The 17,917-nt window shown below is 38.1% G+C and overlaps 1 protein-coding gene across 1 annotated transcript in view; it reads right to left on the reverse strand.

Moving 5' to 3' along the window:
• Nucleotides 1–17,917, reverse strand: part of LOC122183081 (pleckstrin homology domain interacting protein) — a 107,124-nt gene that overhangs the window by 6,540 nt on the left and 82,667 nt on the right. The window contains 12 exon segments of the mRNA XM_042876841.1: nucleotides 3,023–3,184; nucleotides 3,504–3,784; nucleotides 4,250–4,413; nucleotides 7,237–7,389; nucleotides 8,585–8,734; nucleotides 9,091–9,141; nucleotides 9,510–9,582; nucleotides 10,817–10,942; nucleotides 12,853–12,973; nucleotides 14,911–15,066; nucleotides 16,506–16,567; nucleotides 16,768–16,879. Of these exon segments, the coding sequence (XP_042732775.1) occupies nucleotides 3,023–3,184; nucleotides 3,504–3,784; nucleotides 4,250–4,413; nucleotides 7,237–7,389; nucleotides 8,585–8,734; nucleotides 9,091–9,141; nucleotides 9,510–9,582; nucleotides 10,817–10,942; nucleotides 12,853–12,973; nucleotides 14,911–15,066; nucleotides 16,506–16,567; nucleotides 16,768–16,879 (1,611 nt within the window).

Genomic DNA, 17,917 nt, shown 5'->3' on the forward strand with positions numbered 1-17,917 from the left:
CCAAAAATTTATACTTGTTATTTATAACAGCAAAAAGTTGCTCATAAAGCACTGTTGCAAGGATATGGAATATCTCACAGCAGGTCATCTCTAGATAAATGCAAGTTCCTTGCAGCCCAAGGTATCATCTTTTGCAGTGATTTCATTAGACTAAGCTTATTTCAATAATAAGTGAGGATAAGGTTTTCACGTCCCTGAACCCTGCATCCCCAAACCTCTATGTGGGGACCAAGGAGGTAAATCCCTCCCCACTGTAAGGGCAGAGCAAGTCCGAGAGTGCCTCCTTAGACTGAATGAATACAAGTCTACGGGGCCGGATGGCGTGCATCCCAGGGTCCTGAAGGAGCTGGCTGAGGTGGTTGCCGAGCCGCTCTCCATCATATTTGAGAAGTCGTGGCTGTCAGGTGAGGTCCCGAACGACTGGAGGAAGGGTCATGTCACTCCCATATACAAGAAGGGGAGCAGGGAGGACCCGGGGAACTACAGGCCGGTGAGTCTCACCTCCGTTCCTGGGAAGATCATGGAACAGATCCTCCTGGACAACATGCTCGGTCACATAAAGAATGAGCATGTGATCCGAGACAGCCAGCACGGCTTCACCAAAGGAAGGTCATGCCTAACTAATCTTGTGGCCTTCTATGATGGAGTGACGGCATTGGTGGACGAAGGGAAGGCAACCGATGTCATTTACCTGGACCTGAGCAAGGCCTTTGACATGGTCCCCCACCACATCCTCATCTCCAAATTGGAGGGAAGTGGATTTGATGGGTGGACAACCCGATGGATAAGCAATTGGTTGAAAGGCCGCAGACAGAGGGTGGTGGTCAATGGCTCTATGTCCAGGTGGAGGCCGGTAACAAGTGGTGTCCCCCAAGGGTCTGTCTTGGGACCGGTGCTCTTTAACATCTTTATTAATGACATCGATGAGGGAATTGAGTGCACCCTCAGCAAGTTTGCTGACGACACCAAGCTGAGTGGTGCGGTTGATACGGTGGAAGGAAGGGATGCCATTCAGAGGGACCTCGACAGGCTGGAGGGCTGGGCTCGGGTGAACCTGATGAGGTTCAACACGGCAAAGTGCAAGGTTTTGCATTTGGGCCGGAAGAACCCCAGGCACCTGTACAGGCTGGGAGGAGTGGTCCTTGAGAGCAGCTCGGCAGAGAAGGACCTGGGGGTCCTGATGGACGAGAGACTGAATATGAGCCAGCAGTGCGCTCTGGCAGCTCGAAAGGCAAATGGGATCCTGGGCTCCATCAGGAGAGGGGTGGCCAGCAGGGACAGGGAGGTGATTGTCCCTCTCTACTCGGCTCTTGTGAGGCCCCATCTGGAGTACTGTGTCCAGGTGTGGAGCCCTCAGTACAAGAAAGACATAGAGATTTTGGAAAGGGTCCAGAGGAGGGCGACTAAGATGATCAGGGGGCTGGAGCACCTCCCCTATGAGGACAGGCTGAGGGAGTTGGGCTTGTTCAGCCTGGAGAAGAGAAGGCTGCGGGGTGACCTCATTGCAGCCTATCAATACCTGAAGGGAACCTACACCCAGGAGGGGAGTAAACTGTTCAGAAGGGCTGATAACAGCAGGACGAGGGGAAATGGATCCAAGTTGAAGGAGGGAAGATTTAGGTTGGATGTTAGGGGGAAGTTCTTTACTAGGAGAGTGGTTAGGCCCTGGAACGGGCTGCCCAGGGAGGTTGTGGATGCCCCGTCCTTGGACGTGTTTAAGGCCAGGTTGGACGGGGTCCTGGGCAACCTGATCTGAATGTGTATGTTTGGTGGCCCTGCTAGGCAGGGGGGCTGGAACTACATGATCCTTGAGGTCCCTTCCAACCCGGGTGATTCTGTGTGATTCTGTGTGTGATAAGGTTAGAAATGTGTGAGACAAAAAAACAACAACAAAACATGCAATTTGCAAAGACACCTCATCAGACAAATGTCAGAAGGAGACATTTGGAGAACTGTATGAACTATGAGGCTTTCTTAGCTGAGTGGCACTGAACCTGGTCATGCCACAGGACCTCTTACAGAGGTGCCCTGATACCAGAGCCCTTGCTTAAAACATGACCAAGAGCAGATTCATAGTATGATGCACCCACTCCTTTGACTGAACAACCATGCACAGGTTCTGAAGTGTTCCAAGTACACTCCATAAAGCACTTGTAACACAGGGCTCCATTTTCATGAATGGTTGTGCCACAGACACCTGGATTTTATGTGACCAATCCTCCGGTCACGTAACAGGTACATGTTCTGCCATACAATATGGTAATAACTGAGGCCCTTGTGAGAAAGAATGGCAAGGAACAGGGCAGGCTATTTAAGCTATCAGACCACAGGTTACTCATTTGGAAAGAACAAACAATCCTCAGAGAGAAGAGGATGATAGGCAGTAGTCAAAGTAGGTGAGGTCCAATTTGCAGACTACTATTTTTCCTGAAGATGCAGAAAGAAACGCTCAGCAGATCTATCTGCTTTGGTAACAGCTTAACATTTCAAAACTTCTTCATAAGCAGGACAGCTTTTATGTTAGGGAGATTAATTTCAGTCTCCACAGAAACTTTGGGCTTGAACATATCCAGGCATGAAAAGACCAAGCAACTTCAGCCAGAAAATTACATGAAACTAAGTCCAATCAACCCATATGCTCAACAGAAAGAGCAAAGGCTGCATAGCCCTGTCTTGCTGTGACCCAAGAAAAAAAAAGCAGCAGGGATGCTATCACATTTATGCTTATTGCAATGGAGACCAACAGCATCCCTCTTGAAATAACTTAAAAGCAGGTAAAGATAATTTAACATATCAAAATTGGCTAGACAACCATGGAAACCATTGGTGCTGTGAGCAAACAAAATTATGTTAATTGTCAAGAAGAAAACTGTGATCAAATTATTCCATTAGACTTCCTTATTATGCAAAATCATAACATATATTAATTATTCTACTTATAAAGTTTGAAGTGCAACTACAGCCACTAAATGAGCAAGAAGGTGTATGTGGGGACAGGAAGTGTTCCAAAGAAACTTTGTACCTTGTTGATTAACAGCAGAGGATTTTACTTTGCGTTTGATTGGCTTCTCTTTCTCAGGATTTTCTTTTGTGGAGTTATTCCTAGTGTTATGACTGTTATCAGATTGGCTAGAGACTGGTAAAATATTCTGGTTCTTGGAATGTTTGGTTGAATTCTCCAGTACTAGAAGGATAAAAAGAAAAGAAACATATTTATGAAGAGTACTTGATACCATGTTCAATCTTATCTGGCTAAAAAGGAAGTCACATATCCTACTACAAGAATGCAATTCGAATTGTGATCTAGGAGTGAAAAATGTTTTCTGGATTAAATAACATACCTTAACCTGTTCAATTTTTCACTGATGAACCTCAAGGCTTGAAAACAACACCAGTCTTAACTGAGACAAACACATCTGATTTTCCAAAAAGCAGCATTTATGTTTAGAAATGTTCTCCACATTAAAAAAAAGCTAGCAGGAAAAGTAACTCCAGCAACTCACCTGACTTTCCTGACCCTGCAGTAGTATTAGGTTTTGTAATTAAAGGCTTTATTGTTAAAGGCTTTCCTCCCGAAGATGTAGATGGTTGCTCTGTAGAAGCCACATCTGTTATCCCCCTATTGCTTCTAGTCCTTACAAGAGAAGAGGTTTCAGCTGCTTTTCCATTCATCTGAGGCGGAGCATGTCTCAGTGTTGTTGATCGCACAGGTATAGAAGATGAAGAGGAGGCAGAAGGTTCTCCCTTCAGCTGAGGTTTTATTAATCTCCTTTTCCTTTCAGGACTGCAAAAGAAGTAACAATTTGAAACCTGGATGACCACTCTTACATTTTGCAGGAATACATAAAAATAAATACTAGTGTCTGAGACCACAGGAGAAATACAATCAATCATCTCTGTATCAAGAATGTTACAAATATGACATTTTATGAAGAAATTTCTGTATTTGTAAGCCTCTAAAAAGAAAATGTTTAATAAAGCATCACAATACATGCAAGTAAGACAAAATACGAAGCTATCACTACCCTCAAAATACTGATTTACTGTACATGTTCAGCACTTACACTAGGATAGCTCTAGTTAAAGGTTTAAAACCTCCCACACCATAGCAACTTGCATTTCAAAGCTGTCATTCTGCAACACAGGCAAAACTAAAGGAAGTATTAAGAAACCACCGCACTAAATTCCACTCTTTAGGTACCTCAAACATGCACTGCTTTTCACAAATACTGTAAAGAAATGAACATACCTCGATGCAACGCTACTGGAAACTGAGCTGCTTCTGCTTCTTTTTTTCCTTCGTCTCTTTATTGTATTTCTTTTATGAAAGCGCAGGGCAGATTTATAATCTGATAAAATAGAACTTATATGTTCTTCAAAGAAAGCAGAAAGGCGCAAACTCATGCTGTAGATCTAAAAAAGAAAAAAGGCAGTAAATGAGCAAGTTTTATACTCTTCCAAAGCATCCGTTTATTTATCTATCGCAGTGCAATAGCTAGAAAAGGGTACAAACCAATATGGAAATGTTTTAAAGAAATATACAGTTTTTTGCAACACACACTCATCCAGTTTGCACTAACTGTTCTCACAGTTTGAAAAGTATATTATGACTGAAGATCACACACAAGCAAAAGGAAGATCTGGAAAAGCCACATTTCCAGCTGTCACTTTCCAACTGCATTTCTAGAATGTGTTCCTTTCTATATTGTTCTCAGCTGAACACGAGCCAGCAGTGTGCCCAGGTGGCCAAGAAGGCCAATGGCATCCTGGCTTGCATCAGGAATGCTGTTGCCAGCAGGAACAGGAAGTGATTGTCCCCTGTACTCAGCTCTGGTGAGGCCGCACCTCGAGTACTGTGTCCAGTTTTGGGCTCCTTGCTGCAAGAAAGACATTGAGGCCCTGGAGCGTGTTCAAAGAAGGGCAACAAAGCTGGTGAGGGGACTGGAGCACAGGGCTTATGAGGAGCGGCTGAAGGAGCTGGGATTGTTCAGTCTGGGGAAGAGGAGGCTCAGGGGAGACCTCATTGCTCTCTATAGCTACTTGAAGGGAGGTTGTAGTGAGCTGGGGGTTGGCCTCTTCTCTTGTGTAACTGGTGATAGAAGTAGAGGGAATGGCTTCAAGCTGCACCAGGGCAGATTTAGGCTGGACGTTGGGAAATACTGCTTTTCTGAAAGAGTGATCAGACACTGGAATGGGCTGCCCAGGGAGGTGGTGGAGTCACCGACCTTGGAGGTGTTCAAGGAATGTTTGGCTTTTGTGTTGAGGGACATGGTTTAGTGAGTGCTATTGGTGATAGGTGGATGGTTGGACTGGATGATCTTGAAGGCCTTTTCCAACCTTGGTGATTCTATGATATTCTGAAGAAACAATTGAGAAAGACCCCTCATGGAATTTACTTGGTCATACACAGGATCAAGAAAACTAATTTTCTTCTGCATTATGTTGCACCCATACATCCTAAATTTGAGCACCACTTTATTCCTCTTAGTACTACTAATTAGTACTACTGCTGAGTTGGTTGCAATAACTATGATAAATGAACTATGTAAGCACACAGCACACATTTTTCTTTCTTTTTTTCTCCCCTCCCCCCCCCCTTTCCCCCCTCTGTTCCTGGATGGCTTACAGAGACACAATCCAATCAAACTCACTTTAGATCATAACTAACTGATGGCACACAGTTGCTATTAATTCTGGAAACAGAAATTCATAAATGAACTGACTAGATGCTTTAAGAAGGGACACAGAAAGGTCTCGAAATACGAAACATAACAACAGTATTGCAATAGTTGCCTACCCCATGACATACCGAATTATTTGAGTGCCAGACTAAATAATGGAAGTGACAGATACTGAGAGCATTTCTGGTGAGGACATCCAAAGAAAATGTGTAAAATACGTGAAAATATGTAAAAATTAGATACAAATGTCTGATGTGCCAAGAAAAAAAATCCAATGGATTTTACATTTACTCTTCAAGAAAAGCATCAGTGATGCAGAGTAAGATACTAAAAATATCACTGAATTGTTAGAGTGAGAATAAAAACAGTGCCATCCCTATACACAGAAGCACATAGATTCCAGAATAAAAAAAATGCCTAACCACAAAACACTCCACTTTTGCTTCTAAGTAAAGTAAAAAAGCTTAATTCACTGACCCGGTCTGTTTGGAAGAACATGGAAAAGAATATAACAATGTCAGAAGAAACAATGAAACCACTCTGAAGTTTAAACAACGGCCAGAATTCTTCTATCTTGGTTTTAGCAGATAAAGTAAAATCATGACAGAATCTAGATCTACCCCAAAAGCTTTGCTCCTTGATACAATGACAGGAGAAGGGATTGATTTTTTCAGTCAGCTCAAACTGTGAGTGGGACTGCTACTGACTGAAAAGAGAACAATCACTGACAAAGTCTTGCTAAGAACCCCCATTAAGACATTTGTTCATGCACTTTATGATGATAAAGTCCTAATGATTAATATGCTGCTTAAAAGTCAGTCGTGAAAGCTAGCGAAGACATCAAAACATATTACCAGAAGAAAAGCTACACAGTATGCTTGGACATGCTTAGGTAGCCTTCAACAAAAGCCACATTTGTACCTTTCACCTCCAACAGATAATGCACCTATGAGCGAATTTGAGAGAAAATGTTAAGAACTCTACCAGTAGAAAGGTATTTCAATACCAGCTTAGTAACAGCAGCTTTGTAGGCTCAATTTTGTGCAAGATTTTTGGGAAACAGAACTGTTTAAGTGCCTCTTCACTATCTCACCACATCCTAGTGAACATTAGAATTCTCTTGTTGTGATATTTTCAGTTTTGGACAACTTCATAAGTGGAGGAAGTTGGGGGTACATATATGTTCAGATCCGCATGCACAAAGAAAATCCTGTTTCTTCCCCAAAATATCAGTTACACTCTACTACTGTACATACAGTCACCATCTGTGTGTACACCATTTCTACCATCTTTCCTTCAGCACAGATCTCCTTCCAGATCCACTTGGAAATATTTTGAAACAAACTTGCAGAATATCAGAAGTACAGACACTTAAACAGCAAACGTTCGTTCAAAATACAAGGTTGCACTACCTTCTCAGAAATATTCATATTTGAAAATCAGAAATAATTGAACTGATTACTGCTTTAAAAAAAAGTAATTTCTGATTTTCTGCCCTGTTAGATTTTTCTAAAACAATAAATATTCTTAAATAAATAAATAAATAAAATCTTACCCTTGATCTTTTACTTGGTGTGTAGGCCTTGGAATTGCTGAAAATTAGTCTCACATCTTTACACAACTCCATTGGTGACTCATAGTTACCAGCTTCCAGTGTTTCTCTAACAGTAGCAAAATCCATAGGTGTGTCAATAATATCTCTGTAATCCTGTTAAAAAACAGCAAAGTATTATAAATTTTTTTTTCAAGCCTCAATATATCATTTTGATTTGAATGAATTTGACACATCTACTAAAGTCTCATATTATTTTCACATGCTAGCATTAAAACACGCAGTTTGAGTATTTTAATCTGATGACAGTCAGTGCATTTCTGCTGAAACCTGAGCAGTCCCCCAGATGGAGACCTGACAGTTTAAGAAAGATAATACTGGAATAACGAAAACTGCACAGACCCTGTTCAAACCAATCATAGAATTTTTACTAGGCTACAGAAGAAACAAGAGAACAGTCATATGATAAGAAGTTCAAATACCCACAAGAAGTTGAATTGAACCATCAGAACGTGCACAAGCGGTGCAAGTAACTCTGTAAAAAGCTAGGGAAGAGAGCATTTCATGCTCAGACCTAGTAAGGTGCTCCTTATCAGCTCATGCAAGAATCTGAATCACAATGGCTGGCTACCTGTAGTTAGCCATGGCACAAAGTTAAAGTTTCTTCAAAAATTATGGTGTACAGAGCACCAAAACTACAGTGAATTAATGTCCCCAGAGCATCAAGACCAACCTAACCACTGACTTCTGAAGAGAATCCTCTCTTTTTTTCTAATTGAGAAATGATTTATCCCAGAGATTCTTTAGAGAAGGAAGAAAGAGATCCAAGGCAACAGGACTTTTGTGTTAAAACATTCAGTTTTTACAACTGGCTGCTCAAAGCTATTTTCATTCCAATGAAATCATCCTGGCAGAAAGCTGTTATTGTTATTACAGTTAATATTTCACTACAGTGCTTCAAAGGGTACTTTTCCCGCAACAGTCTTGATGACTGTGATATGAAAATTACTTTTAGTTTGTATACTTCTGAAATGAAAACAAAAAAATGTGCCGCAACAAGCAACCAAACATATTCACTTCATATGTGACCATTTTTCACCCAGGAAAGGATACAGGCATCTTAATCTCAAAAGCTGTGTACTTAATAACACAGTCATGTCTTTTAAGAGAGCAGAGATGTACAATTTATTTTGAAATAAACATTATTATGAAGCGACAATCAAGCATGGATAGAAAAGCTCTGTCAATAACACTGCCTGAAGTTTCAATTAAATGAGGTGAAAGAATGGTCACAGTTGAAAGAAACCTAACAACGGTATTATGATCAATCTTGCTGTTCTCAAACACTCACTGGATATTCAAGGAGATCCACCGGCTGCCGAAATGGTTCAGAGTCCTCACACTGAAAAATGAGATTCAGCAGCTCCTGGCACTGTTTCTTCCATGACTGAATGTCGTATGACTGGGCCCTATTACGTAGCCGCCTCTTCGGCTGATGATCCTGAAATGACAATATTGTCTGCAATTTATTCAATAAACCATCTCTCTTTTTACAAAGTCAAATGTAAAGGGTACCCCTGCAGGACACAATTTCTAATTATTTAGTAACATGCAACAGAATCACAGAACTGTAGCAGTTGGAAGGGACCTCCAGAGATCAGAGTCCAACCCAAACAGCCCATGCAGAAATTCTTTTATACTGGACAACTCAGGAGAGTAACTCTTCAGTCACAATAAATTCAACACTTTCCAAAAGATGAGATTACATAATTAAAGACATACAATTTTAAATCCAATTTGTTTACAAAAACATTTCATATTATTTGATGCACTATAAGCAACAAAATATGATTTTACCTTTCTTTTTCTAGTGGAAGTTCCTGGCACATTTGTATCTTTCTCTTCTTCCTTTGAGCAAGATAATGAGTTGCATAAAAATGTTAAAAAAATATAAGCATAGATGAGTAGGTAAATTCTGTCATATTTCATCTCATAGTTTGAGTCTTAGCAATTCCATCCATGTCCCTCTAGAAAGCATTTCGTGTGACCATCAGTTTCAAGAATTTCTCAGTAGTCTAAGAAAAAGCTCTCTGCACTACAGGAAAAGAGGAAGCTGGATTTTTACCAATTTCCCAGCTAACAAGAAACATCTAATTGGCAGTATACCCTACTCTATAACAGTGACTGAACAAAGTACTTTTGCATCCAGTGAGAAAGATGCTTCAGTCTCATTTGTCCCATCCAGCAATGCCAACATTCAAGACACAACCACTTACCTCATCAGAGTCAGACAACACTTTCTTCTTCATTGCATTGTATAATAGAATTATGTCATAGCAACTCTGGTCTCTGTACAAAAGAAATACATGCTAGCTTTATTTTCTGTCTTCATCTATGGAATCAACTGTATTTTGCATAGAGTAAGGACAATATTTATTAAGTCATACTTAAACGAAGTGATGAAGTGTTTAGTGCCTTAGAAATACTTAGAGGACCACATTAATAAGAAAAGCTAATCTATTGTTCAAAAGCTGCAAAATATTTTCTATATTCCATAAAATACACAATGCTTAACAGTGATATTTCAAAATGAAAAACCATAATCCCTTACCATGAGCTTATTAGCATTAGGAAAATCTATTTTATCTCATAAAGGGCTGTGGAGCCTATTCAGCTTTAAGAAACATTTAATATGTGTTTCTAGTTCACTTAAATGAGTATATTAATTGGCACAAGCTATAGACCATTATTAAATAAGAATAGTCATGCATTGCAGTAATTTAGGTAAGTCAATTAAAAACACACACTTTTAATAACACCAGTGTGCTTAATTAATCAAAAGAAAAGAAGCTATGTAGGATAAAGACATTAAAGAACTAAAATTATTAACAGTGCAGCCTTTCTGGTGTGTATCTGTTCCTAAAGGTGGGTTTCACTAAAACTTTAACATCTGAAGCAGTTAAGTACTTTTCACTGTTTTTGCCAGTGTCTGATATCAAATCCCAGAGATTTATGTTGCCGTTACAGAAGTCTTAGATTTTCCAGTAAGTAATGTAATTCTAATGTTTTTAAAAGAAAATACTAACGCTTTGTTCGACTAATGAAGCATCTTGCCATTTAACCATGTAAAAGCAGATGCATTCACTGCCTACAAGCAAATCAGGACAGCGGGCATACTAAGCTCTAGCAAACTTTAGATTGCAGACAGTCACGAAAAATGTTTGAGACTGTTTCTATTGACTGCAATGCCTCCAATTTTTATTTTGTACACCAACCATCACTTTCAGGCACATTCAGCTGTAAACATTTTAGAATTAACTTCCCAGTTATACTAAGAAAAGTAGTAATAAAATTAAATATATTCATCATTCCACAGGTACTCATACCCACGTTTATTATTCAGTAAAAAGTCTCCAGTCAACGTATTATAAAACTTCATCTTGTTTTGCAGCCTAATGTCCTCTTGTAAACACAAACTTTCTTTTTTTCTGCCTTAGCAGCAGACAACTGGCTTATTGAAGCTACAGAACCACCTCTTTGTAATTTATATTTCAAAGAGCTAAGACCTTGGTAAGAAACTCACTTTATGAAGTGTAGCAGAAGATCTGTGACAAATTTGGCAGACTTGACAATAGGACTTCCAGGCTCATTAAATGTGCGAGTGTTATGTTCTATGTATCGGACTTCCCACATTAATGAAGAAAGTCGTCTGTGCAAGAGAGATGAGTCAACATCATGGAAAAAAAAAAAACCAGTATCAAACACACTACATTTCCAACAATATATTTTAAAAGAGGAGAAAAAGCCTCATATTCTTCTTCCAGTGCATTATTCTGTTCATTCTTTGACATTAAATTAGAAAACATATACGCTCACACACATTACCCTACATGACCAGCAGAAGGAAGCTTCCTCAGGCTTCTTGTCCTCCCATGTCCTGACATTATACAGACAGCTTGCAATCCTCAGAAAGATTCACTTGTAATGCTTTAGCTATTACTAATCTTTTATAATATAAGCAACCCAGCATGTATCACTTCTTAAGTCATAGTTGAGAATTACCAAAACTGTAATGATGAAAATGTATTAAAAGTACACATCTTAATAAGTGGCAATGATCAGAATTCCTCACATAGGTCTGATTTAGTTCCCTGACTAAAGAATAGTCACAATGTTGTGACTGTATGTATGTATGTATGTATGTATGTATAATCAAAGCAAAATCAGTGTGTGCGCGCACTGTAGAAACATACTGGCATCATAAGACTCTTGTTTCAGAAAAGGAATAATGCCCTAAGGGCAGGCCTCACAAAAAGCTACTGAAGACATCAGAAGCAATCTGAACTGCCATTCCCCGACACATTAAAGGAAAATAATTCACTGGAATACACAAGGCAATAATCATTAGCTAACCAAGCCCAGACAATCCTACAAACTAGTGAAAACCAATTTAATGAAGAAGCTATGCCAGTGACCAAAAATAACTGATGATTTTGACAAAAGGAAACAAATCCAACTGACTGAAAACTCCTTGCCACTGCTGACAACGTGGCAGTACATTAGAAAAGCCAAAGCTAGATCATCATGCAATTAACATGGAACCAGATGCATGTACATTATGGCATTATAAAATATAAAACCTAGGCATCCTTTAAAAAATGAAAATGTGATTTCCATTTAGAATACTATCTCCAGTCAGTACATGTGAAGTTCTATGAACTAACATTGAAATTTTGCCCAAATCAACATGCTGAGGAATCATAGAAATGTTTGAATTGAAAGGGACCCTTAAAGATCAGCTTGTCTGGCTCCCCTGCAATGAACAGAGATACCTACGGCTACACCAGGGTGCTCAGAGCCCTGTCCAGCCTGACCTTGGATGCCTCCAGAGATGGGGCATCCACCACCTCTCTGGGCAAGCTGCTTCAGAGCCTCACCACTCTTACTGTAAAAAAGCTTTTTCCTTATATGCCATCTAAATCTCCTATCCTTTTAGCTCGGAACCATTTCCCCTCGTCCTGTTCAGATGAATTCAACAAAAGCATTAGAGGGAGACTCAATTGCAAACCATAAATTTTCCAAGACAAAAAAGCAAAGAGTAATATTTTAAAGGAACATGCTCCTTAATGAATAATATTTTTACTGCATATAAAATACTATGATTGCAATCACAGTTTAGGGAAAATGTCAAAATCGCGTAAAAAAGGTTAAAAATTACTTTTGTTGCTGTCCAATAATTTAGAATTTCAGGGCCAACAATTGAATAAACTATGCTCTATTTCATGTCTTAACGTGATAACGGAAGATTTAAAATTAAACAAACAGAAGTACATTATATACCTATAGAACACTTACAGGTGTCTAAGGTTTCTCCCATTAAAAAAAATATCAGAAGCAAACCTAATTTACTTTGCAATACTCACATGACATAAACAAGAATTGACATCACATAATTGTAAACTGCATTTTGGTCAACAGATGTTCAATCCCTTTAGAATAGAAGATTAGACAAACAAAACCACACCTGTGCACATTTCTAAATTGGGTATAACAAGACTAACAGCTACCAAAACCACTGCTGGCAATATTTCACAGTAGTAACTGAGACTTGGATCTAACCTGTAAAATCTGCTTTCCAGTCTTTGTTTAATGGTACTCAGGTCTGTAGGATATGCCACAACAGTGCAATACATCGGATAAGCTTGAAGATCCACAGGGGCCACAAAAGCAGATGCGATATCTACACAGAAATCAAAATAAATCCAAGTTACATATCACAAAAACTATTAGAGTTCCAAGAATTTCAAAGTTTCCTCCTGCAACACATGCTATTTTTGCATGCTTGAAACACATGGCATTTACCCAAAATCAACAGTAATAACCATGCTAGATACTCTGAACAATTCGTATTATTTTACATGTACAATGTTTGCCCACATGTATGCTGCTAGTACAAGTGCTGTATTGCATACCCATCCCATTATGCATGAAGCACCATGCTCTTCAGAGACACAGCAAGTGAATGCAAAATAAACACATTTGAAAAGTAAATTTAAACATATAAATTACACATATAAGAAGATCTGCAATTCAGAATTATTATTTACAAGACACATTCGTTCCATTTAGTTTTATATTGCTACTCTCTCAACTTTCAAACAAAACAACTCATTAAATTCTCACCATAAAAGCCATAGTAGTATTTTGATCTCATTAAGATATGGAGAAAAGCCATTCTCAATATAAAACAGAAATACAATTCTTCCGTCTTGACCAAATAGCAAAGAAGCTATTTTGTACTGATCCACCATAAAGCCAAAGAGCACTGGGCAATTTAAGTCTATGCACCTGGCACAAATTTTGTTTGTTTTTTTCCCCCAACTATGCTTAAAGCATGTCTGCTTAGACATCATTCCAACATTTCAAACCAAGAAGGAAAATAAAAGAGAAAAGCAAATAACACCCTTAAAGTACCTCTCCAATGTTTTCAAAAAACAGAAACTCTCTTCTTGTAAAAGCTGTTAACTTTCTCTTGCAAACGTTTGAACAACAGCTGCTTTGGACCAATACACACCACATATGCTACAGTTAAAATCCCAAGCTTAGTAGTATGCCATACAAAAAATGAAAAACGTGAAACTATTTCTCTGATAAACACACACAGTGAAAACAATCAAAACTTCCTTTCCTCAAAATTTTTGAATATAATTCTGTAATTTGGATTAGTGCATTTACATATAAATTTTATTTCTTCTGGAAGCAAAAAGACGCTTCTTATAAAACCAAAGGAGTCGTAATGTAGGATACCCATGAGTCAGAAGTATTTCAAAAATTAATAGTTTTCTAGGATTTTTGAACATAAGTAATTCAAAATCAGAACTGTCTCTGGCAAGCTATATATACGTAATTTACGACCATTGTTACCCAAAGATCTGAGACTGCTGACTTATCACAGAATATACAAAGATCTGTGATTCAGCCACTGATACATCTCCAGCTCACACACTCATCCTTGATCATGAAAATGTTGCAGTGATGTGTTTAGTGTTTTAACAATTACCTTTTCAAAAGCTGCCTTCTACTTCTAAAGAGTAATTGTTCTACATCCAAATAGCAAGTGGCTTTTCATAAGTTAATCAATTACTTTATCCTCAATATTTGCTTTTACAGAACTTCTCTTCTGTTTTTTTTTTCCAGACACAACTAAGGTTATGTGGGGGAGAAAAGTGGAGTTAAAAGAAGGCTAATACAGGAGAAACCTAGACAAAGGAATCTCTTCACTAAATATATATGATTTTTTTCTATCTACCTGTAGTACAGTTAGTATTCTGTGCAACAGAAGGCTGGCACTTCTAAGCCTAATGCATAATTTGAGTAGCTAACAAAAAATCAAGTACTTGTTTTTACCATGCAAGACCCAACCCCCCTCAATGTCAAGTTAAAAAAAATAAATAAATGAATTACCTTTCAAAAGAAAGTTCAGGTTTTTGTACGTAATTCACTATATGGAAAATTTATTATGTGCAGTAATAAAGTTCTGTTCCATTTAATCAAATAGAAGGTGCATTATTATTATTAGCAACATTAGCAGTTACTGGTTGTCGTAATTTCAGAAGCGCACATAGCATAGGTACAAAACATAATACAAAAACACTTCCTATAATATTTAAGCCATACCTAGAGTCATGAGTTGGTTTATGCCTGCAATAATTCTGTCACACTCCTGGTCTCGTGTCCTGGAGCCCCACTCTCCATCCAGAGGTTTATAGAGCAGTGTTCTGCGCTCTTCATCTGTTAAAGGAACACTAGTTCCCAGTTCTTCTGGAAATACAGCTAGAATGTAACATGAAAATTCAATGAAATACTCATCTTTGTACCTTAGGAAATACATGAATCTACTCAACTAAGAAAAATTAATTCGAAATATAGATCATCATTCCACTAATCAAGACAAACATCAGTTTTGTATTAAAAATGTTTTGAGCAAATCATTCAGTATCCTTTCTATTGTATTTTAAATTTAAATCTTTACGATGTAATTTGGTGTGCAAATCCTTTATTAAACTAGATTTACTGCCTTCCAAATAGCTAACTGCAGAATTTATTTTACAACCAATTTGGGGTAAACTTTTATTGTAATTAAAGTTTATGTTTGTTTCTTAAAACCCCAAATTCTTGGCAATGCAGCCAGGATTTGTAGTGGATGATTTTCAGACAGAGCTTAAGGTGTTTGATGTTAGACACTGAAACAGTCTCCATGGAGGGATTCAACCACCAACGGATTCAACCCCGTCAATTTTCTCAAGTCAAATACTAAAAGCGCAACTTCTGAGCAAGCAAAATGAGGTGCCATCAGTCTGGCATTCTTAATGATCTACCAACTTTGACAGCCCATAATGTAACAGGTGGATTTTCAGAGAATGATGCACACTGCTCTTCTTTAACTTCCTTTTGTTTGAAAAAAAGTTATAAGACAGCATTTGTGGATGCAGTGCAGATACAAATTCAGGTTCAGTTATCTGCTTGCTGTAGTTATTTACTCTGGTCATATTATCACTCTTCATTTTGACTTATTTATAAGAAGTACCAATTAAAAGAAGGGTTGAAATGAAATAAAAAGTGGAAATGAAACATGTACAACTTGGAAGAATGAAGAGTTACACATGGTTACTTGTGGATGACAAAATTAGCAAAAGTTTCCTGTAAAATAGAAGGAAAAAATGCTGATTTTGCTTTGCTTTTTAACCAGATTTTAATAAAACCATCAAAACATTTGAGTAAAGAAGAAATGCAATATTCTGTCCTTGGCCTGTGAACACTGCCCCTGCTGTACTGCCCACTCTGTTGCATGTTTATCTGCCACAAGTTCTGGATCAAACAGGCAGCAAAGCTTATTTCAAATGCTCTCACTGGCACATGTTGAGACTTCAAAGCACAGAACACCTGCAAGCGTGCCAAGTGTTCTGAGAATAGGCAGCTCAAAGCTGACATGGGGCACAGGCTTATCTTCAAACCTCTCTAAATGCACAACAAGTTAACTGCAACAGTACACTGCCTACTAGGAGTTTTTGTAACATTCCTGGCTATTTCTACACACTTTGTTTAAGCCTGCTTTTTTCCTAAGGGAAAGGTGTCAGTCCATTTATCTTGGTCCATATTTAGTTTAGTAATTACCAATGTTCTTTAAATGCACTCCTTAAGAGGTGAAACTGTACATTTTTTACTTCTTTATATACACTCTTAAAGCAAATTGAGTTCTTAATGTACCATACCATTAGTTGGTATCAGCTCCATGTCCCAAGGACTCATCTTCTCAGTATCTCCATTATCCCAGCTTAAAAAATAACCACATTTAAATTACTAATATTGCTTAAAGTAATTTAATGTTTGTAACATAATTTATTTAGATTTAAAAGACTATTGTAATAAACTGGTACAGTGAGATGCATGACTGAATTTAATGAGAGGAAGTTGCTCAGTCAATACGTCAAACGAAATATTTAATTATAATAGATTGAAGATAAGTTTGCTAACCAGACATTGTAGCACTGAAATAAGCTATCGGGATAATCGGGCTGAAGGGGTTCCTGGCTTTCAATTGTTCCAAACCACCAGGCATCATCTATCACAGATCTGAAGCGGTCGCCTAGGTAAGAGCACAAAATAATTTCATCAATACAGGGCACCTTACTCCTATGAAGAAAATCAGTTTACAGATACCTTCAGCTTGATCTTGAATAGAGATCCCTTTAAATGCTTGCAGCATGAACAGAAATACGAATCACATTATTCAAAGAAACAAATGGAAAAAACAATCACAATGAAACTCTTAAATTCTTTCTGAAGGTTACCTGTAAATCAAAATGAAGCAGTTAAGAATGGGCACAAATAAAAACAATCAACGGCTTACAAATACAATCCCATGACCCTTATATATGAATTTATTTCTTAATTTCATACAAAACTAGGACATTGCAATGTTGCACCTTTAAGACTAAAATCTACTTGCATTAAATGCCACATGCTATCTTAAAATAACACATCTGTACAGGGAATACTTTTACGTGCTGCTGAGCAAATTCTCCTTGGTTTCTGAAGTGTTTTTCAGCTACGTGTATAAACCATTTCCAACTGCAAATCAGAGGTTCATTTCCTTTATTCTGCAGGCAATCTGACTGATAGAATTTAATTTATTAAAGATTCCTCAAAAACTTTGCAGTCATTTATGATGACTTGAAATGGTTCACCACCGCAATGCAATTGTAGAGCTAAGCAAAAAGGTCAGAAGCATTATTTAAAGAATTACACATCAGAATACAAGGAACACACGTCACTGTAATTTTTAACACTTTCCATAAAACATGCCACAGAAATTAGAAACAATTTTAGTGAAGCACTTACTTCACTCAATCCAAGAACAAAGATCATTTAAATTATCTGAGATTCCTAGAACTGTACACTCTTGCTTTCAAGAGATTTGAAAAATATGCACACCACTTTCTAACCTTCAGCAATGCTTTTCTCCTCCTCCAACAAACTCACATAAAGGAAATAGCCCACAACCTTTTGCTCAAATGCTTGCTGCAGTTGTCTGAATTATTAAAGACTACATATATTCTCAAGACATTCTGCTTTCTTTGCTGCACTTTTTTTTTTTTAAATGGATTGCAAGTATACATACCAA

The sequence above is a fragment of the Lagopus leucura genome, unplaced genomic scaffold (assembly GCF_019238085.1).
Source record: "Lagopus leucura isolate 7727_CA_CO unplaced genomic scaffold, USGS_WTPT01 Super-Scaffold_73, whole genome shotgun sequence".
Taxonomy (NCBI): Eukaryota; Metazoa; Chordata; class Aves; order Galliformes; family Phasianidae; genus Lagopus; species Lagopus leucura.